Source organism: Dermochelys coriacea, chromosome 3 (genome assembly GCF_009764565.3).
Source record: "Dermochelys coriacea isolate rDerCor1 chromosome 3, rDerCor1.pri.v4, whole genome shotgun sequence".
NCBI lineage: Eukaryota > Metazoa > Chordata > Testudines > Dermochelyidae > Dermochelys > Dermochelys coriacea.
This window is the reverse complement of record NC_050070.1, coordinates 29,357,951-29,381,560: the sequence shown is the minus strand read 5'-3', so window position 1 is coordinate 29,381,560 and position 23,610 is coordinate 29,357,951. Positions and strand designations below refer to the sequence as shown.

General features: G+C 41.5%; 1 protein-coding gene across 2 annotated transcripts in view; it reads right to left on the bottom strand.

The window, feature by feature from the left end:
* ROCK2 (Rho associated coiled-coil containing protein kinase 2) overlaps positions 1 to 8,716 on the bottom strand; it is a 160,427-nt gene extending 151,711 nt beyond the window's left edge. Inside the window, exon 1 of one of the 2 annotated variants that reach the window (XM_038395924.2) lies at positions 7,948 to 8,716. In XM_038395924.2, the coding sequence (XP_038251852.1) occupies positions 7,948 to 7,992 (45 nt within the window). In that variant the 5' untranslated portion in view covers positions 7,993 to 8,716. The remainder of the gene's footprint in view (positions 1 to 7,947) is intronic. The other variant, XM_038395923.2, reaches the window with a different exon arrangement.
* Positions 8,717 to 23,610: the final 14,894 nt, after the last annotated feature.

Below are 23,610 nucleotides of genomic sequence, written 5' to 3'. Positions count from 1 at the left end.
AGGAGGTCGGACTAGATGATCAGAATGGTCCCTTCTGACCTTAGTATCTATGAATCTATAAGTCAAAATCAGAATGATTTTCATTTTAGTTACATGCCATTTTATGCAAAAATATTTTAAATAAGTGAACTATTTCTGTAACTGTCACAATAGCACATGACCATAGAAAGAGTGCATTAGATCTGCTTCCAACAAGCACCTGTAATTGAATAAGGCCCTGCCTAGAAAATTTTGTCCAAAATTTCCCAAAATAGCAACAACGTTGTTAGTAAAATTGCAGCCACGGTATAGATTGATTAGTGGCCACTGCCACCATTTTAAGCACTGTGTCACATAACCTTGCTCATGGCAGATCTAATTAATAGGAATAAATTGGAATAGGGCAAACAGCTGACATCCCATCTACATTAGGACTCCAAACAATGGTGGGAATTTTTTTTTTTTAAAACATTTTCCTAGTGTAGGGAAGGCCTGACACACAGTACATGTGACTTAGGAACTAAGCACTAACTTCAGTGTTTTGTTTACACAGTTATAGACTAATTAAAAAGTCTTTGTTCCTTATAAAGGTTCCCAGAATAAATACAGTACTCTTGTTCTTAACTAAAGCTGTATGCCACTGAAAAAAGTATTTTAAATAAATCTGTTACTAAAAACATTTGGTGGTTTTTGATTACAGCTTAAACAAAGTTTGAGTAAGAATATAAAATTTAATCCATGATTTTTTTTCTTTATCATATAATCTATTTCTTAGGACTCAATCATTTACATCCTTAAAATATACAGACAGTTTCTCCGTGCAAGTGGTATGGTTACAGTTACTTTCTACAGATGAAACACTGGCAAGCCACAATATGTATTAAGAGAACAAATGGAGGTAAGTCTTTTTTTTTTTTAAATGTAAGCAAATTTTTGAATTTAATAGATTGGAAACCTTCAGCTAACAATTAGACCAATTATTTATGATACGTATTGTATTAATAATAGGTTAGTAGCTAACAAAAGAATACTCCATTATTCAAAATATGAAGTTATATTTACTATACACAGGTTTTTTTATGAATACATATATTCATCCTCCACTTGGTGGGAGGAAGGTTGAGCATAAGCAAGACACCTTAAATTTATTTCAATCTACATTTTTAAAATAAAAAAAAACAATGTAGTGAATTCACAAAACTGTATAGTTCATTTTTCCTTAAGGGTGCTAATTAAGGACCCCATCTTATACACTGATTCATGCTGATCTTTACAGCAGACAGTCCCTATGCGGAAGTCAATAGAGCTGCACAAGCGCCCACCCACATGGATGAGTTTGCAGCAACAAGACCTAAAAAAGTAGAACTTGTCAGAACGTTTTTGCCAAAATGGAAAGTTTTGTTTCTGTTCCAATGCAGAACAAAAACAGATTTTCAAATCAAAAAAGCTGCAATGAAACAGAATTGTAATCCTCCAGTCAGCTCTACTAGGAAGACTGCCGTTAAGACTGCTTGCAAATGATGAACGAGCAACAAAAGTCAAGCAGTTTTATTGCTATAAAAGCTTCTATTTTTTTTTTTTTTGCTACTTAATCAAACTTCTGGAATTATAAAGATTAAAAAAAAAAAGGCAGGTGGGGAAGGATTTTGGATCCCTGATGTTGACTAGGAGCTAGTCTACACGAGAAGTGCTACTTTAGCGCAGCTGCACTGCTGTAGCACGTCTGATGAAAACACTATGTAATAATCCACCTCCACAAGAGGTGGTAGAGAGCTTCTCCCGGGGACATAGCACTGTCCACATGGGCACTTAGATCAGTGTAATTTACGCAGCTCGGGGGGTGGGCTTATTCAGACACCTGAGTCATGTAAGTTATGCTGAAGTAAGTAGTAGTGTAGACTTGGCCTAATTCTTGCAAATTCTATTCACTGTCTTACCAAGAACTGCATGAAACAAACGGCCTCTCCACAGACAAACGATCATTTGGTCTTCTCACTAGTTTATTGCCCTGACTCTCCAGATCAGAACTAGTGGCACGTTGACTGAGCTCTTCCCGGTGTTTGACTGTGCAAATTAACAAATGATGGACTAATATTACTCATTCAAAATTATGTAGTGGTAAATTCATGCCAATCAGATGGCTTTTCTATTAGAAGAGAAAATGGGAATTGATTCTAAAGTTTTATTTATTAAAGCCCCTCTCCTGCAAACTGATCCATATGACAGACTCTTATGACAACATGAAGCCCCTAAATCAATGCAGTTCTGCTCACTGATCTGCTAATGCAGATCAGCTTTTGGAATTGTGGCCTGAATTAGCACAGCTGGAATACAGTTGATATTTATTTAATCGATAACAATACTGAATTTAGACATAGTTGGCATTCTTTTCCCATACCTACTCTCAGAAAATATATGTCACATCTATGCTCGATATAGGACCTAGGATTTACCAGAAAATATTTGTTCTGGGGTTGTTCCCCATCCCCCTATTTGTTTATAAATCAACTTCCTTTTAAGAAAGTAAGTGAATTTTAATTAAATAGACAATTTGTTTTTAACTCTTTAAATTTTGAAGGCATGAATATACCAAGATATTTAACACTCTACTACTACTACTCTTCTCTTAGCTTCTCATTTACATTGGATTAGTCTTTTGCATCTGTTAAAGCAGGGGTCCTCAAACTTGGGTTCGGGACCCCTGAGGGGGTGATGAGGTTATTACATGGGGGGTCATGAGTTGTCAGCCTCCACCATTTATAATGGTGCTAAATATATTTTAAAAGTGTTTTTAATTCATAAGGGGGCGGTCACACTCAGATGCTTGCTGTGTGAAAGGGGTCATCAGTAAAAGTTGAGAACCACTGTGTTAAAGTCTACACTGTGTTGTTTAGGTGTTAGCTAATAAAGTCTACACTAAAATACTAGAATGTCATGTGTGCTAAACTGATAGAGTTGAATCAGGGAAAGGACCTAGCTTCAACCTTTCAGTCTACACTGCCTGCCTTGTCTGCACTAGATTTTTAAAAAAGAAAAGGAGTACTTGTGGCACCTTAGAGACTAAGAAATTTATTTGAGCATAAGCTTTCGTGAGCTACAGCTCACTTCATCGGATGCTGTAACTCATGAAAGCTTATGCTCAAATAAATTTGTTAGTCTCTAAGGTGCCACAAGTATTCCTTTTCTTTTTTGAGAATACAGACTAACACGGCTGCTACTCTGAAACTAGAGTTTTAGAACATGTTAAGTATTAGCAAACACTTATCAATACACTTTTAAATCCTAATAAAGACAAACCCATTGAGTGATACAACTGTTACATAAATGAAGTGTATAATACTGGCGTATAATGAAGCATGAGTTAAACAGACTAAGAACTATCTGACAGATGTAAAAAAGTAGCTATCAATGGGGAATCATCACTGAATAGGGGTATCTCTAGTAGGGTTCTAAAGGGATCAGTACTATACCTGACGCTATTCAACATTTTTATCAATGATCTGGAAGTAAATATAAAATCACTTCCAATAAATTTGTGAATGACATAGACTGACAGAACGGTAAATAATGATGAGACCTACAGAGCAATCTGCATCACTTAGGAAGCTGGGCCCATTCAAACAGAACATGTTTTAATACGCCCAAACATTAGGTCATACATCTAAAGGGAAAAAATGCAGGCCGTACCTATGGAATAGATGACTATGTACTGGAAAACAGCGATTCTGAAAAAGAAGTAGGGGATCACAGCAGAAAAGCAACTCAACATGAGCTCCCACTGAAGAGTGATACTGTGGCAAAAAGAACTAATGCAATCTTTAGATATACAAGTGGAGTAGTAAGAAGGAGTAGGGAAGCAATTTATGTCTGTCTATTATCAGAGGGGTAGCCGTGGGTCTGTATCCATAAAAACAACGAGGAACCTGAATCTGAAGAAGTGGGTTTTTTACCCATGAAAGCTTATGCCCAAATAAATCAGTTAGTCTTTAAGGTGCAACCGGACTCCTCATTGTTTTTATGTCCGTCTATGGCATCACTAGACCAATACAAGAATACTGCGTACATTTCTGGTGTGCATATTTTAAAAAGGACCTTGAAAAATTGGAGAAGGTGCAGACAAGAGGCACAACAATAATTTGATGGCTGGAGAAAACGCCCTAAGCATGAGACTAAAAGAGCTCAATGTGTTCAGTTTATCATAAAGAAGACAAAGCTGACTTGATTGCAGTATGCAAGTATCTTCACAGGGAAAAAATACTGGGTACTATAGGACTCATCAGTATTGCAGAGAAAGGCATAACAAAAACCAATGGCTAGAACCTAAAGCCAGACAAATTAGAAATAAGGCACATTTAACTAACAAAAACAGTGAGGGTGATTAACCATTAGAACAAACTATCCAGGGAAGTGGTGAATTCTCCATCTCTTGATATCTTCAGATCAAGACTGGATGTCTTTGTGGAAGATATTCTACCATCAAACAAGATACTGGGCTCAATAAAGAGGTAGCTGGTTGAAATTTAACAGCCTCTGATGTACAGGAGGCCAGACTAGAGGGCCTTAAACATTATGCATCTATGTACTGGGCTCCTTAGGCTCTACCGATCGATATTTAGCCATTTTCCAGACTGCACACAGCAAAAATCTCTTCATTTAGAAATTACTGAATAGTATAGCCTGTGCTAAGCAGTGGAACCGATATCTAAAGAAAGATAATCCTTACCTCATCTTTTCAATTCTCTCAAATTTGCACCCTGTGCTGCGGATTAAAACTATTATTTTTCCCTCTCTACAGCTTACAGAAAATAAGATACACACACAAAATGCAGAACAGCAGCTGTTTTATGACTTATTAGATGTACAGTATTAGGAAACAGATTCCACTTCAGATTCCATTCTATAGTTTATGTGTTAAACTCTTCCTATTCAGACAATGATCAGTTAACATTTCATCAACCTAAAAATAATGTAACTTTTTTTTTTGTAATGTATCTAGTCTTTTAAAGACTGTTTCCCCATCCCCAATATCTGCCACTGTATTTCCACTTTGAGTACATTTCTACTTTCAGCACAAATCGCCCTGACTCAGCTGTTTATAAAGAAACCTTCCTCTCTACTTAAATGTGAGGTTTTCATATGCAGTACATCATATTCAATCTAGGAGAAAACAAGCATGGAACACCAGGCTAAACTTCACAAAGCGACACTAGCAAGCTCTAAGAGTGAAAATATCTGTAGGATAATTACTACAGCTTTCACATACAACAACAACAAAATTCTTTAGTAACTGATTATTTTAGATGTATAAAAAGGAGACTATCAAATTTTACTATTTTGTGCATACGCATTATACTATTTCATCCATTGTTATTCATTCCAAACAATATTTAAGTTGTATCTATTCTAGAAAGGGGGAGTTCATGTGACAAAATTATGCCCTTCACTATAAAAAATAAGCACTAATAGTCTACTCAATAAATCTCTTACCTTGTTCTGTGATGTCTCATTTATTGCATAAGGTGATCTAACTACAATATACTGGTGTAAGTTTACAAAATGTACAAGCTGTGCTAAACTATTGTCAAGCAGACACTGGTCTTAATTTTGAATCATGCAATTTTTATTCAAGATCACATTAACAACTGCACTTTTACAATATCTACCCTCCCAAGCCCAAGGACAAAAAATAATGAGTTTAAAAGCCGAAAATAAAGTGTGAAAAAAAAAATCAGCCAGCATTAAGTATTAACCTGATGAGTTTTTCAGATCTGCTGTACTATTTTAAACAACTCTTTCTGGCCATAGGTCAAAGTTTTCCGAATGAAATACCAACATGAAAATGCTGGGAGTGAAGCCCGGAGGCAGCTCTCTTTGCTTTGGCCTAGGTTAAACCCTATCAGAGCCCAGCAAAATCAGTAGCACTATTTCCCACCCTCTCCATCAAGTATCACGGGGGACAGTAACCTCTGAGTATCCATGACAGGAATAGCACAACTAGACCCATGAAAAGAACTTAATAAGCATTACAGGGGATCCCTGCATCCTCTCATTCCCCACCCCCCAGCACTGACACACACACACTGTTCAGTCAGTTCCTGCACTTTGGCTAAACAGGACTGAGTCATTTTTGCAAACAAGTCCCATGGCCTCTCAGAATAAGTGTCTGCAACGAACAACTCTTGGAACAGAGAAAGAAAAAAAATTCAAACCTTTCACTCAGGCTGCAGGCACTAGGACTTCTCTGCCACAGAACACTGTTCTGACAGAGAAGACCTGATGCCTGCTAAAAGCACTGAGACTCCCCCCACCATCTTTCTAGGGCTTACATCAGAGGTGGGCAAACTCCGGCCCGTGGGACCATCCTGCCCGGCCCCTGAGCTCCCCAGCCGGGGAAGCTAGCCCCCAGCCTCTCTTCTCCTGTTCCCCTTCCCCCACAGGCTCTGCACGACGCACCGCCAGCGCTCTGGCCCGCCACTCGGCATGCTAAGGGGGTGGGCAGTGGAGAGTCCTGGGGGGGCAGTCAGGGGCAGGGAACAGGGGGTGGTTGGATAGGGTGGATGTTCGGGGGGGCAGTTAGGGGACAGGGGAACAGTTGGATAGGCGTGGAAGTCCCAGGAGGCCTGTCAGAGGCAGGGGTGTGGATAGGGTTCAGAGCAGTCAGAGGACAGGAGGGTTGGATAGGGGTGCAATTCCAGGGGCCGGTTAAGCGTGGAGGGTCCCGGGAGGGGGGGGTCAGGGCACAAGGAGCAGGGGGTGTTGGATGGGTCGGGGGTTCAGAGATGGGCAGTCAGGGGGTGGGAAGTGGGAGGGGGTGGATAGGGGGCAGGGGCCAGGCTGTTTGGGGAGGCACAACCTCCCCTACCTGGCCCTCCATACAATTTTGCGATGTGGCCCTCAGGCCAAAAAGTTTGCCCACCCCTGGCTTACGTGTTTCAAATGGGGAGATCACACTCCCTTTTCACTCCTTCTTGGAGGCATCGGTTTCCCCGGAAAAGAAACAGCATTTCATACTCAAAAAGGAAAAAATTGCTATATTACAAAAGGCAGAGAGAAATCTCTTCACCCCAACAGGAAATAAGTGTCCCTGTTATATCCCCAAGATATATTTATTTCCTGGATGTTTTCTTTTCCTGCAGTGTTTCTACATCATGCTCCGGGCCACAAGTCTCATCTTTAACTTCATAGTAATTGAGTGTGGTTTAATTTGGGGGCCCACACCTGGGAGAAGGAGGTGGCACACACCTGGCCTCTACATAGGAGAAAAACGTATTTGCTTCCATTTCTCAAAATAATCTTAGAGTCCATGCTCGGTACCAAATTGAGTAAATTAAGTGCAAATAAAGCTAAGGGAAAGGAGCTCTCTGCCCCCATCCAAAGGCATTTCCCTCATCATCCAAGAAAGGAGCCCTCTCAGCCAGTCAAGCAGGAAGCACTCCACAGGCCCCCACCCCCAACACAAACACACAAAGTTCACTGGGGGGGGGGACGGGCGGGTGAGAGTTGTTCTCTACCATCCCGCTCCTGCCCAACGCCAGCCATCAAGAAGAGCACATTTTCACCATCATGGCCTTCCCTCGTTATCCCAAGGGGGGATCGCACCAACACCCTCCCAAATTCATTCAAGGGGAGAACACTCACCATCCCTTTCAAAGTCATCAAGTGAGAGCTCCCCCCAACCCACCCATCGGGAAGTACTCTCTCTCTCTCTTTTCCCATTCCTTCCCCCACCCACACAGAGAGAGAGACACAACCCCTCAGCCAAGGGGGCTGGAGGTATGCACCCCGCTGAGGGGGACATCTACCAAAAACCCATCCACGTCTGAGTGACCCGTTGCCCTCCGAACAAGCCCAGGGGAGCGCTGTTTATCACCCCACCCAGCCAGTCCGTCCGTCCGTCCATCGATCCATCCCTGGGAGGGGGGAGCTCCAAAGGCCCCTATTGTGCCCGGGGGGGGGGGTCTAACTCACCAGCAAACTTTCCACATTGACTGGGGACCGAGGGTCTCGGATCATGGACTCCAGCTTCCTCTGGCGGCTCGTGGTCACCCCGTCCCCGGGCTCCAGGGGCGCAGGCGGGGGGGGGAACGGACATCTTCGCTGTCTGAAGCTGGCTCATCCTCCCCCTCCCCGCGGGGCTGTGCGAGCTGCCGGGCAGGAGGAGATCACTCTCTAGCCGGCTCCGGTGTCCGCTCCGGGGCCTAGCGCTGCGGAGAAGCCGGGGGCTCCCGGCCGGGCCTGGGCCCTGTCTCAGGAGCAGAGGGGACGCTCCCCGACTGGGCGCTGCTGAGGCTGCTCCGCCCCTGGGCACCGCTCAGCTGCAAAGGCATGAACAGCGCGGGGCGGCAGCCGGGGCGGGGGGGGGGGGGGGCAGAGAGATTGCCGGGGCGGCCCCGACTCTCCCCCCCCCGCTCTGGACGGGCACCGAGTCACTCCCGGGTCCCCGGCACCAGCCTGGCCATTGCACCAGCCAAACACCCGCCGCGGCGGAGGGAAAGCGGCGGGCGGCGCTGGAGGCCGGCTCCCCTCCTCCTCCTCCTCCGGCGGCGGCGGCGGCTGGGCGGGAGAAGCGGCTCCCAGCGGCGGCGGGAGGCTCGCTGCTGCCCCTCTCTCGCCGTGTCACTCAGTCCATGGGGCGGCCGCCGCCCGCAGCGAGTCACTGTCCCTGCCGCTGCCTCCCGCCGCCCCCATTCTCCGGCTCCCGCCCCTCAGCCTGACACCCAGCAGCCGGCCTCCCTTACCCACAAGCCTCCGCTCCGAGCGGCCGGACACGCCGCCCCGCGCCTAGGGCGCATAGCTCCGCGCTCGCTCATCGCCTGACTATACCCCTCAGCGCAGCTGGCGGGACAGCGCGGGGTCACCCCCCCCCCGGCTGCGGCAGGGACACGCCGTCACCCCCCAAAGCGGGCGCTGAGCAGCTTGCCCCGCCGCCGCCTCCTCCGGCTGCCCTCAGCCCGGCCAAAATAGCAGGCTGACCCGCCCTGTCGTTATCGCCTCCTCCTGAGCCAGCGTGTGAAGGAAGGCGGCGAACCCAGCACGTGGAGGGGTCCGGGAGGGGGGCACAAGCTTCCCATCCTCAGGGTTGTATGGTATGTATGTATGTACCGCCTGGTCCTATAAAGCCCTAGACACTTGGTATAATAATTGGGTGGTGACTCCAAACCAGCCCCCCGCCCCCCACACTTCACTGCCACCCAAGGTGCAGCTCAAGAACCCCCTGTGCCCCTCGCGGTTGACCTGGAGCAGAGGGCTCCCAGAGTGCATGGATGTTAAGAACCCACGAGCCGCTGTAGTGGGTTGCACCAATGGTCCATCTAGCCCAGTATCCTGTTTTCCTACAGTCACCAGTATCAGATGCTTCAGAGGGGATGAACAGAACAGGCAATCATCAGGGGATCCATCCTCTGTCACCCACTTCCAGTTCCTAGCAAACAGGCTAGCGACACTCGGAGCATGTGGTTGTATCCCTGACCATCTTGACCAGTAACCATTGATGGACCTATCTTCTGTGAACTTATCTGATTCTGTTTCGAACCCATACTTTTGGCCTTCACGATATCCCATCGTAGCAAGTTCGACAGCTGACCATGTGTTGTGTGAAGAAGTACTTCCTTTTGTTTGTTTTAAACCTGTTGTCTGTTAATTTCATCAGGTGACCCTTAGTTCTTGTGTTATGTGAAGAGATGAATAATACTTCCCTATGAATTTGTTCATACCAGTCATGATTTTACAGACCTCTCTCATATCCCCCCTTAGTCATCTCTTTTCTAAGAGCTCTCCCCTCAGCTTAATTACTCCAATCCCCACAAGTGGCAGTAGCTATGTCGGTGGGAAAAGCTGTCCTGCCAACATAGTGCTGTCCGCACCGGTGCTTATATCACCGTAAGGTATGTCGCTTAGTGGGGTGGCTAAGTCACACCCCTGAGCAATATAATTTATCTCAACTTAAACTGTAGTGTAGCCATAGCCTAAGAGTAAATCTCTTCTATGTGAGAGACAGAACCTTCTCCACAGGTAATCTGAGATTGTGGAATGAATTTCCCTCAGAACTAAGAACTATCACAAAACTTACCACTTTCCACTTCCATGTGCAAGGCACATTTCTTTTACCTTGCCTTCTCTATTATAAACTCCTAGTAACAGGTATATGGAACCAAAACAAAAAAAAAAACCTTATCAAAACAAGATACTCCTCTCCATACACTTCTTCCACCAGGGAAGGATAAGAGAACAAATGCAACAGATGTGTAATCATGTTGCTTAATGCAGTATTGAAAGGTTCTTACAATAATGAGCATAGTATAAAAATCTAAAGAGAATGTGAGTAGGCTGAGCCAGAATGTGCTGGGAACAACCACAAACTGGAGGGAAGTTTGGGACTGCTGGCCTACTATTTATTTGTATTGTGTTAGCATCTTGAGGCCACAAATCGAGGATTGTCCCCATTGCACTAGGTAGGCACTGCATACACGTAAAATGATAGCCCATGCCCCTGAGAACTTACAATCTATGTATAAGATGAGAGAAAACAAATAGAGAGGGGAGCACAAGATAATAGTAAGATGATTGTGATCAATCATATAAGCGGTGGTCACAGCAGACCACGTGCCTAATCATTGTCAAATATTTTGTAGTCATCATGGCATAGGTGGGTTTTAAAAGTGATTGTGGCCTTGCAGATTTTTACAGGGAGCTTCTCCCCATGTATAAGAGTGAGTGTGGGAGAAAGCATGAAGGTGCTCATTGGGCAATTTGACAGATGGGCACTCCAGGCTGGCATCCTGGACATAGCAAAGGCAGGAGTTGTTGTTTCCATAGTGTGTTAGATAAGAGATTAAAGTAAGGGATGGAATAGTTGGTGAAGAACCTTAAAATTGAAGACCAGTAGCTTGTGTTATACTATACTATAAGGGGAGGCAATGTATGAGTACAAAGAGGGGGGTGATGTGGCAAGTGAGAGAGATGATTTTTGCAGCAGCATTTTGTATGAATTTAAGATGGCATTAGACGAGAAAATAAAATAAAAGAAGAGGTTATAGTCAGGAAGCAAGATAATGAGGGCCTGGCAAAGAGTTTTAGCTATGTGGGTAGAAAGGAAATACTGGATCTTACAGATGATATGTAGGAAGAAGTGGCAAGATTTAGACACAGCCTGGATGCATTAGATCTAGAGGAAGGGACAAAATAAAGACTAAGCTGATATTACTGTCATGAGTGTCAGTGGTCACAGTGACTGAGAAAGGTAGAAGAACTTAGTGGGGAAAGATCAAAAGTCTAGTTTTGGTCATGCTGAGCTTGGGTTGACAGCTGGGTATCCATGAAATGATGTCAGAAAGACAGGCTAATATTTTAATTTAGACAGGAGACAGGTCCAAAGTGGACAAGTAGATCTGTGAGTCGCTTGCATGGTTTTGAATAGGATCACCCCATACAATATTCTAAGTCAGAGCCCTGGAGCCAAACAATCCCAGATTATGCGGAAGTTCAGATCTGAATTTCACAGCTAGACTCTATAGTAAGCTGATCAAAACCCTGAATCTGACACACACAAAAACCTCTGAACTTTGTGGAAGACCAAAATTCAAATGTCATGGTTGAAGCCTGTATGTAATTGTAACACCTTTATAATCTTGTGAAAGAGTTCCTTGAGGAAGTGTGTGAAAAAATATTTATTGAAACATGTATTATTATTATCTTATTATTAATAATATTTTATTATTTAATGATATATTAGAGTAATGCCCACTCCACATTACCATTGTTCTGGGTACTGTTCAGAAACACATGAGAAGATATAGACTCTACCTCAAAGAGCTTTACATCTAATTTGAGACAAGACACAACCAGTAGGTGTGACAAGTAGGACTGAAGGGGTTGGAGGAATAATGGGGTAACAATAATAAGTTACCTAGGTTAGCTGTTCAATAGCTTGATAGTTCTAAATCACCTGAAAGATTTTTTTAATAAATAAATCGGCTATTCCCAACTACTACACAGCCTAGTCATAATTGGTTGGCTGATTTCCTGTACATCACATCAGATTTCCATCACATCAGAAATGTATTTTAAGAAGGGATTTAAAATTAGTTGAACAAAAGACTAAAAAATGTATTGTAGGGAACAAGTCTGTAATAGTTAGTATAGAGCATCAGAAGCCTGATCCAGTGCCCATTAAACTCAATGGGAATATTTCTGTTGACTTCAGTGGCCATTGAATCATGCCCCAGACTGAGAGTCAAGACCCTGCACTCTCTTTTGAGCATTCACAGGGTATTTCTACACAGCAAGCTGCAGCCCACAGCAGTGAGTCTTAGAGCCTGGGTCTACAGACTCAGGCTTGCAGGGCACACATTATGGCACTAAAAATAACTGTGTACCTGTTCAGGCTCAGGTTGGGTTTTGAAGCCCAACCCCCTCCCTAGGCTTCAGGACCCAAGTCCAAATATCTACACAGATATTTTTAGCCCGTAGTGTCAGCCCAAGTCTGTAGACCCAGGCTGTGAGACTCGCAGCCACAGGCTGCTGCTTGCTATGTAGACATACCCACCCTGACTTTGGGCAAGTTGCATATCTGTGCCTCTGTTTCCTTATACTTATTAATTTTTGTAAAGAACTTTGAGATCTACAGATGAAAAGCACTTTACAAATGCTAAGTCTTCTTTTTTATCACTTTCTCTAACTTTCATGATTCTGTGACATTTAAGGTAACATTTAAACTCATCATAACAAAGAAATTCTTGGCCAAGCACGACAAAGCCTGTTTTGAATATAGTTTAGTTATAGTCTGAAAAGTGACTGTAGAAACAGTACCTTCTTGAAGTTCTTACTTAATGCATCTGTTCCATCTGCCTTCAGGTCATATCTGTTTACTGACAAAGTAAATTTTACTACCGTTAGAATTGAAGAGTCAATATAGCAATGGTAGAGTGACCTGAAATCTCTTCTGGCTTATGAATAATCAACAAAAGCATCACCTAAGATCCAACTGCAGAATCTTTACTTTTGGTTATAAGTGACAGAAAGGACATATTTCAGAGTGGTAGCCATGTTAGTCTGTATCAGCAAAAACAATGAGGAGTCCTTGTGGCATCTTAGAGACTAACAAATTTATTTGGGCATAAGCTTTCATGGGCTAAAACCCACTTCATCGGATGAAGTCCTGTTCATCAGGACATAGTTTGACTGTCAGATCCCATCATGAGTTTGCAGCGCTGGCAATCAGAAAAATTTTCTTTAGACATGTAAATGGAGTAAATTTTATATGAATATAATTAAGAAAAAAGTATATTCTGTTTTCCTACTTTTCTAAATAAAATAATAAGACTTATTAGGTATATAGTGCTTTTCAGCCATAGATCTCAAAATACTTTACAAAGGAGGTAAGTATTATCCCCACTTTAGAGATGGGGAAACTGAGGCATAAAGAGGCAAAGTGACTTCTCCAAGGTCACCCAGGTGACAGAGTTGGGAATAAAACCTAGGTCTTCTAAATTCCAGTCCAGTGCTCTATCCCATTTTAAAAGGACACAGAGGAAAATAATTTGGCCTATCATTTAGATTTTATAAAAACAAACTTTACAAATACTGTAGATATGTTTGTCATGAAACATTTTTTCAAATAGTTAAAAACATTCACCTGCAGTGCTTGAAACCATTGCAGCACTGAGAAACTGAAAGTGAAACTAGTTGTAACAAAATTGAAACAGACTTCACTAATTTTCATTGTTCACACTAAAATAAATATGAAAAAGTAAACAAAGAGCATAGGGATAAGTAAATAGACTTTTAAAAGTTATTTTACTTTTACTAATGTAAGGTGTTATTAGTAAACTAGAAAAAGACATTTATTTATAATACATTGCAAGTCAACAGTGTCCTTTTAAGTATAGCAATTTACGCAGTCTTGTCATGTCCCACAAAACCGAGTCAATATAGAAAGAAACTATATTTTTAATTAATAGTTTGCAATGCATTTTACATAGATACAAAATTATATAAATAATTAAAGAAGAGGGAATGCATCTCCACAGAATGAAAGAAAGGGAGGGGAAGAAACTGACAGTGAGAAGAAGAAAGAAGAAGTGAAGGAGAAAGGTGATCCCTAGTGTGTTCAGCAAATGAAGAGCATATAAAGTGGAAATATGATACAGACATGAATTAGTTATATAGATGTTATTGTATGATCCTATCTATAATTTCAGATTTTCTCGGCTAGCCGTTCTCAGCATTCCCAACCTAGAGTCCCCATGGACACGCACACTGAGCCACCCATGAAAACAATACATCCGCTGCTAACAAAGCCAGACCTTGTGCTCACTATGCCCTTTCCAATAAGCATGCATACACCTAGCCCTGATTTCCTTAATTTGAGGGCTCAGAAAGGATGGTGTTAAGTGCAGTAATGAATCAGATACCCTGTGAGTGGAGATACATAGAGGATCAAATTGTCAGCCACTGTTGATAACATTCAGATTAAAAGTGGATTCCACTGGTGTGACAAGTGATGCTGCAGATTTGAACACAGAGTGAGAACATTCCCTGGTCAAAGCTGGAGTCAAGGCTAAATGCTAATACCCATATCTTGAGAAATATGCCTGGTCAGAGCCTATGTTTTATTTTTCTTACAAAAATTAACACTTTCAGCAATACAGTGCCCTAAACATCAACTGGGTTATTCTCCTTGACCTGTGTCTTGGGTTTTATTGAGGCTGCAAACAATAAAACAACCTTTGCATGTAATTTGCTTGAAATTTAGCAGAAACATTGTTGGTATGAAGTAGAGAATGAACTTTTAACTCTGAAGCCCAGATAGTCAATTTTTTCCATGCAATTTTAAATACTTTTGCAATAGTTTTATTGCAAAATTATATATACATACTATTTGTTTGTTTACATTGATAATACATTGGTAAGGGGGTAGGTAGCCAATCCTTAGCTCAATAGGGCTTCTTATGTGCATATTTGCAAGATCAGGATCTAAATATGCAGTTGGTAGAACATAGGTTTTTTTATTAGAATACTGCAATTTAATATTGTCAGGTTTCAATCAGTATTATCACACCTCTGTTTTAATTTAATTTTTGCCTAATTGGCAGCTGGTTTTCTCTTTTCTAAATAGATCATTAATCAAGTAGCAGTGATGTGTGAATAATTACTGGGAGGTAACCATCTAGGAAAGAACAATTCTGGTGTTAACCTGTGTCTGGCAGTTTTGGAGTCTGATTCACTGTAATTATGGATTAATTCATTCTTATCACTTTTTGTAGGGTGAAATCCCAGGATTTCAAAGTTCTTTGAAAACATTAATGAATTAAGCTTCACAATACCTCTATGCAGTAGTATTAGTATATTCATTTACTATATGGGGAAAACGAGGCACAGAAATGTTAAGTGAGTTGCCCAACATCACAGAGGAAGTCTGAATTAAGACATCATTCCCCTCCATCCAATACTGAAAAATGAATAGTGGTAGTAAATCAAGCACAAACAAGAAAACAAAAAGCTAAACCAAATAAATATTCTTTGTATTATGCCTTTAAAGCTGCCGAACTCAATTCATGTTGGACTACCAAGCCTAATGAAGTCCAAAGCTGAGGGCCCCCTATGCTCCTGGAGAGTTCAGTCCAAGGAACTGACAGCTCTTAAATGCTGTGATGGAGAATAGGGTAAGAGGTGGTTTCTCAGATAACCGGATCCCAGACCATTTGGGGGTTTAAAGATTATTACCAATACTCTTTATCCAGAAATAAATCATTTAAATTTATTTCATTAGCATAACAGATTATTTTTATTTTTAGATACATAAATACTAAATGCAGGAAAAAAAGAAATAATGGTTTGTTTCTTATTTTCCCTTTGTCGTATGTTGGTATTTTAATTCATTCTCATGGTTAATGAGTTACCTTTTCTAAATCTATTTTACACATGCAGGTAATAAAACCACAAACACATAAAGGAAGGAATATGCTATGGGCCTCCATAGTCTGGATGGTAATAAGGAGCTCAGTATGTTATAATGATTAAGTTAAAAAATCAGCCAAAATCATAGTAATTGGTCATTTTCCTATTCCAGTGTTAGTTGGTTGAATGTTACAGCTGGGTAGGCTTTGAAGAAACAATTTCTTGATGCTATATCATTTCATTAATTTATACAGCATCTGTTGCTTTGCAACAAGGTGCATTAAATACAACATAATTTTCAAAACCCATACATTTCCAAAGCAACTCTCAGTAAGAGTGCCACTACCATATCAATCACTAACACAGGGCAGATATAAAAATATTAAACCACCCAAATCAGAGATGTAATTAAATGCAAACCAAAACTGCCAACCAAATGTTAAACAAAATAAATTAGCTTTATACTTCAACTATATAGATAACAGAGGATATTGACCTCCAGGATCTGGAACAGGTCCTTTTCTCAGACAGGTATGATGTATTATTATTTCTTCTTACTGTTTCTAGTAGCACCCAAAATATGCTATATGATGTATACGTACATATAGGAGGGTACAGTCCCTGCTATGCAAAAGTTTACAATCTATAAAAGACAAATGCCAAAGGATAGATGAAAGGAGGTACAACACACAAAGTGGTGTAGGTGATGACTGGACATTTCTTGATAACGCGAGGCTTGTTCTGTCTGTCCATTTGATTAGATATATATAATATCCCCCTCAACACTGCCACTGCTGGCTTCTTGGGGGGCACTGGGAAGGTAGCAAAAATGTATAATCTGGGTTACTTGAAAACGATCCATGGTGCTAGTCAGTGGCGGATTTAGAGTTAGTGGGGCCCTGTGCATAGCTTCATTTTTGGGGGCCCCCCTTGGGATCCACCCAAGAAAAAGAACATTCTCTCTTATCTGCCCCCCCTTTTTTCATTCTTTTTTTCTTCATCCTCCTCCTATATTATAAGTAATGGAAAGTAAATAAAAATAAAGTGAGGTACCTTGATTGAGGCAGGGGGTTGGGGTGCAGGAGGGGGTGAGGGTTGCGATTTCTAGAAGGAAGTTTGGGTGCGGGGTGCAGGCTTTGGGCTGGGGCAGGGGGTGGCACTTACCTCAGACGGCAAGGTCCCCAAAGCGACCAATATACACACCCCTCCAGCAGCGGCTCCTAGACGGGACGGGGGCAGGGGGTCTCTGCACACCACTGCCCACAAGCACCATCCCCGCAGCTCCCATTGGTCACAGTTCCCAGCCAATGGGAGCTGTGGAGTTGGCATTCGGGACAGGATGCAGAGACACACACACACACACACCCAGGGGTCGCAGGGACATGCCTGGCTGCCTGAGCCCTGCTGCGCGCTGACCGGGTCTCAGGGGCAGGTTGTCATATATGTCCTGCATTTTGGGGCCCCCCGGTCGATTTTTTTCATGGTAAATCTGCTCCTGGTACTGGTGTGCCAGATTCTGTGCTGCACCTCTCAGGAGGAGGCACATCCTGGAGAGTGGGGGCAGGGATAGCTTTAAGTCCTCTTTGCTTCTCCCAGCTTCTAGGACCTATGGAGATGTGGCATACTATAAAGCTACTCCAGGGGCTGCTCTCATTACAGTAGCTTCCCCACACGTAGGAAGCTTCACAGCCCAGAAAAGTTAGAACACAGAGTGCTCCAGCCACTCCGACTCTTGCCCTCATCATGCTCCCTCCCTCTCCTTGGCATGACCCTTCACCAAGGCTGCACGGGTAGAGGTTAAGAACAACATAAGGCTGCCTATGCCATGACTATGCTATCCTTGTGCTGGGGCCATTTTCTGGAAGCTCTGCCATCAGCACACTGATGTGTTATCATCTCTTCCAGTTAACACAATGCAATAAACTTCTACTTCATTTAGGAGGTGGCTGCTCTGGACTTAGTCTTCTGTGATATACCATCACTGGGTTAGAAGGTGAGTATAGGCAAACCACTGGACACCAGTGACCACAGCACAATTAGGTTTGAAATGCCCATAGCAGCTGACTCTCCACAGGGCAATGTAACTAAAGATCTTTATTCTTGCAGTTCTGGCTGCAACTTCAAATCCCCACACCACAATACAGAAATACATGAGAACTAACAGTATCATCCCCCGTCAAAGGCTGAGTCTTCCCTAGTGTTGTTGGGAAAGCTCAAGCTGGTCTAGCCAACCCAGTGGTATAAACAACCACTTCTCTTATAGCTCCCACTGAGGAAGCTGCAGCAGTGGTGAAACAGGAGAGAGTTCCTGAAAAGTTTGAGTGTTGACATGGCTTTAGAGATAAGAATTTACTCACTGCAGGGAATGATGTCATTTATATTTAAACAGACCAGTCAGACTGCAGTTCAAACATTGGACAGAGAGAGAGAGAGATAGAATAACCAAGATCCTATTTTTCTTTTTAGGTGGATTTCTGAGTCTGATTTTCTTTTTCAGTTCTCACTTTCTCTAGTTTTAGAGCTTTCTTTGTTTTGCCTGTTTCTTCAAAATACTTACACTTCCCTTACACTGTTCCTATAGTCACAGCCTGAACAATCAATTTTGACAATTGTTACTAAATATGACTGTCAGGAATTTTCTGTCTGAATAGTTTTTTGTCAGAAAATGAGAATTCATCTTAAGCTAAATGTTTCACAGAAACATATTGATTTCTATGAACTTCCACCAAACCAAGGGAAGGTTTTCTGCCTAATTTCTTGCCAGCTCACTGGATGAGCTATTGGGGATCCCAGGCTTCCAGGCAGCTCTGTCATAGGAACGCCTTGGCTTTCAGGATCTATGTCCCTGGGGCAATCCCACAATACAGACCTCCCCAGGGTTAGAGCTCTTGGTTCACCATCTGTCTGCTAGCCATATCTTAGCTATGAGCCTTGGAGCTTGGGTTCCCAGACTCAATTTCATTTTAAAATTTTGGAAATGAAATGTTTTGATTATTTTGAAATGAAATTATTCAGATTTTCCCTTCCATAGGAAATGTCAAAATTTAGACTTTTCATTCTGAAATGGTACTTTTTTTTTTCTTCAGAATTTTAGAATTTCTCCTGGAACAGAAATTCCAACTTTCAACCAGGTTAAAAAGCTGTTCTTCATCTGGGGTTTCTGGGGAAGAGGGCTGCCTAATCTAAATCATATGTATTAATCTGTTTGACCCATTAATGTGGGTTTGACCCATCTATGCAGCTGGAACAAACTGTTAAAAACTGTTTAATAAATTCTGCTGTTTTGACTGTGTTCACAAGGTCTGTTTTCCCACCCATGATTGATTACTATTTCCTCCTCAGTGAAGTGCCCCTGCAGCAACCACACCTTTCTCCTGCTCTTTTCAACTACCTAATTCCAACTGCTTCTCCAAAATGAAACTGAATCTTTCAGGATCTTCTGATTCTAACATTCCTGGCAGCAAATTTAAAACTGATAAAATAAATACTCTTATCATTCAGTGTATAGTTAACCTGTGGAACTCACTGCCACAATATATAATTGAGACCAAGAGCTTAGTAGGATTCAATAAAAGGATTAGACATAGGTAGTGTATAGGAATTGGATAATGTCCCTCTAAGTAGTTTGTGACCTCTTTGGTTACTATCTTCTATGTTTTAAAAACCACTGGAATCCTTCCAGAGTCCAATGTATATTTGGACCCAACTGTTTCTTCATATTGCATATGTTGTGTAAAGAGCAAAAGACACAACTTATATGTGGTCCGGCCTCAGCACAAGGGACTGGACTTGATGCCCTCCTGAGGAACCCTTCCATCCCTACATTTCTATGATAATCAGAAGAGTTATATTAGATAAGATAGATTTACATGCCTTACAAAACATGTTAAGGACATAAGCCAACCATTAGATAATGGAGGCTAGGAAGAAATTTTTCCAATGGACAATTCATTCCATAATTGTCGACTGCTAGGGTTTCTTTCTTCTTAAGTATCAAGTACTATCTGCTAGCAGAAAAAATACTGGACTAGATGGACCAGTGATCCTGTAGGTGTGTAGGTGTGCCACAAGAAAGTTGTACTAGAGCTTCAGAGAAGGGAAGGAAAACTGGTTAGAGCTAATCAAGGTTTACATACAACCAGAGATTATGTAGTCTGGTGAGGAGGAGATAATTTTGAGATTGTTCAAATTATGACAGTTATACTGAAAATGAATCAGATGCTGCATTGTTCCTGTCTCATATAAGAATGGGGGTCATGAAATAAAACTAAGATAATCAATGTAAAATAAACAAAAAGAAATACATACGTACACAACCTTTGGAATTCACTGCTGCCTAAGGCTATCAACACAAATACCTAAACAGGATTTTTAAAAAACTGAATTACTTTATTAGACAAGGTAATATCTTTTATTGGACCAACTTCTGTTGGTGAGAGACAAGCTTTGAAACTTACACAGCTCTTCTTCGGGTCTGAGAAACTAACTCAGAGTGTTTGAGGTGGAACAAATTGTTTAGCATAAGAATTAACACACATTTCTCTCAATATATAAGCTCCCATTAATAATATCTACAGCTTTGCAATTTGGCCAGTCAGGTCTTATGCTTCAGAATATAAGGTATCAGCCACTGCTAGAAGCAGGTTACTCTTTTCTTTGTACCACTGGTCTGTCTTGTGTGCAAGTTCTTACTTTGTGCTGTACTTATTATGTTCTAATGTAGTGCTAGTAAAAGACTGAAAAATGGGGAGATTGAACTCACTCTTTGTCCAGACAGTGGGCATTGCATAGGCAGCCAAGTAATCTTTCCGGTACTACATATGGCATATCTGCCACTACCTGACCTGAAAGAAGTTCAGAAATTATTTCCAGGGAAAGTAGATGAGTTTTCAGGTTCCTCCACTTACTGGCTTTTCAAATGAGATTGCGAACAAAGATACTAATTTGAATGGTGATTTTTGTGTTTGTTGCACTGGACTTAGATCCCTGGTTCATTTGTTATAGGATGCCATGCACTTGCCAGATGGTAATGATAAATGAAGACAATAAGGGCTGGTATATGGTCAATCAACACTCTTGGGAGCATTTCAGGTGGTGCCTTGAACAGAATTTTTTTCCTGGGGACCCTGGCACCACTCCCAGGCAGACTTATCATTCCAAGGCAGTCTTTTCTTGGGTAGAAATGCACTAGTATGCCATCCACCATGGCATTGCCTTCAGGGAGCACACTGTTGGGACTTCTTATACCAGCAGATTCACTTCAGGAAGTCAGGCATAGTGCTCTCTCCCCACTTAAAATTGTCTTCAGAGGACCCAACACTGGGCTTCCTCTCTAAATGGAGTTGGACTACCTGAACTTTCCTATTCTGGTAATGGAACTGTGAATCTCAGTCTACTCACCACATTATACAATACCTCCATCATAATTGTATTACTATTAGCACTTCACCAGAACTCTTTACTGCCTGAGAGACAAGACTTTACTCACTAGAGAAAACAAACTCTGTACCAACTGATTTCCAAGTGCCGCTCCCAATTCTCCAAATGCCCCTTTCAAATACCACCCTACTCTTCTTATTCCCAGTACCAATTGCCATTCTGCTTCAGGCATGCTGCTGAACAGTTATTTCTGATTTAATATTTGGGTTTAGTGAAAGAACATTACTTTTACTTAAACTGAGATAAAAAATATTAATTAAATGCAAACCAGATAACTTGCCCCGCTTGTGATATCAGAGGTAGGAAAAAGAAGAGGATTTGCTGTTTTATCACATTTTCTTTCTAAAACGTGAAGATAGCTCTGCAGATTTCCCCTCCTTATCCCACATAAATTGCTCCTGCTTTTCAGTGTTAGGCATAGGGTCTGTTAATTGCTGGTGCCGAAGTAGAAGAGGGAGCATAAATGCATGCAGTATTTTCAGCCCAGTCCTATATAAACAGTTATTGTGGTCTTGTTTTTATTTCCAGGCAACAGCTTTCAGAAAAATATATATAGAATATGGAGCACATAAGGACAGCCCCTTTCTCCCATTCTTCTAGATTCTAATAATTTTAAGATACAACAGCATAAATTTGGAGTCTGGACTTTCTCCATATACAGTGGTACAGTATTTATAACACTGGACATGGACATTTATTTGGAAGCCTCCAGTAAGTGACCATTTTAATTTTGTGAAATTTTATACATCCTCCCACCCACCCACTTTTATAAATCAGATAAGTGAAATGTTTCAGGAGTCTGAATATGCAATAAATCTCCAATAAAGCATGGGAGACTTTCATAATGGGGGAAACAAAAATATATAATCACCATTCATTTTTCTTACTTGAAATGTTCCGTACTATTTATTATTTATGCAGGGCCATTGGTGTTCCTGGCACTTTACAGACAAATCAAAAATAGGCCCATGCACTGAGGAGCTTACTACTTAAAGTCCAAATTGGGCAAAGTACAAAGTGCCTTCAATACCCAATCCTGTTCCACTGAAGTCAATAGGCATTATGGGAATCAAGATGGTAATTGAAGTCAAAGCCTGGAGGGCACACATCTTGCAGGAGCAGACCCCAACTTAGATGAAGGGAAGGAAGGGAGGACAAAAAGTCTGATCCTAAGAGGTGTTTTACACCTGTAACTCCCATTGACCTAGGACCAAAATGGGGGTGGGATGGGGAAGGAGGCTGCATTGGAAGGATAAGAGTACTGAACTGTATATCCTTTGTAGTTACTGTTATTTGAATTAGAGCTTAGCACAGTATATCTCTTTGCTGGATACTCAAAAAACAGAGGGAGAACATGTGGTAGTCAGTAGAAGTTATGTGAGTTAATTATAGAGAACGAAGGTACAGAATATTGCATGGTAAAGTCATTACAGAATAGGTTCACAGTTTCATAGATTCCAAAGCCAGAAGGGACCATTGTGATCATTTACCTCCTGCATAACACAGGCCATAGAACTTGCCCAGAAAATTTCCTAGACCATCTCTTTTAGAAAAACATACAATCTTGATTTAAAAATTCCCAGTGCTGGAGAATCCACCACAACCCTTATTAAATTATTCTAAAAACTAATTACTCTTACTGTTAAAAAATTACACATTATTTCCAGTCTGAATTTGTCTAGCTTCAATTTCCAGCCATTGGGACTTGTTATACGTTTCTCTGCTACATTGAAGAGCCCATTATCAAATATTGGTTCTCCCTCTAGGTACTTATAGACAGCAATCAAGTCACCCCTTAATTTTCTCTTTATTAAACTAAATAGATTGAGTTCTTCAAATCTATCACTATAAGGCATGTTTTATAATTGTTTAATCATCCTCATGGCTCTTCTGTGAACCCGCTCCAGTTTATCAACATCCTTCTTGAATTGTGAGCATCAGAACTGGACACAGCAGTTGCACCAGTGCCAAATAACCTCTCTAGTCCTACTCCAGCTTCCCTGTTTATGCATCCCAGGATTGCATTAGCTCTTTTTGCCACAGTATTACACTGGGAGCTCATGTTCAATTGATTATCCACCACAACAGTCAATTATTTTTTAGAGTCACTGCTTCTGAGGATAGAGTCCCCCATTCCGTAACTGTGGCCTACATTGTTTGTTCCTAGATGTATACATTTCCATTTAGCAGTATTAAACACATATTGTTTGCTTGCACTCAGTTTACCAAGTGATCCAGATTGCTGTGAATCAATGTTCATAGATACTAAGGTCAGAAGGGACCATTCTGATCATA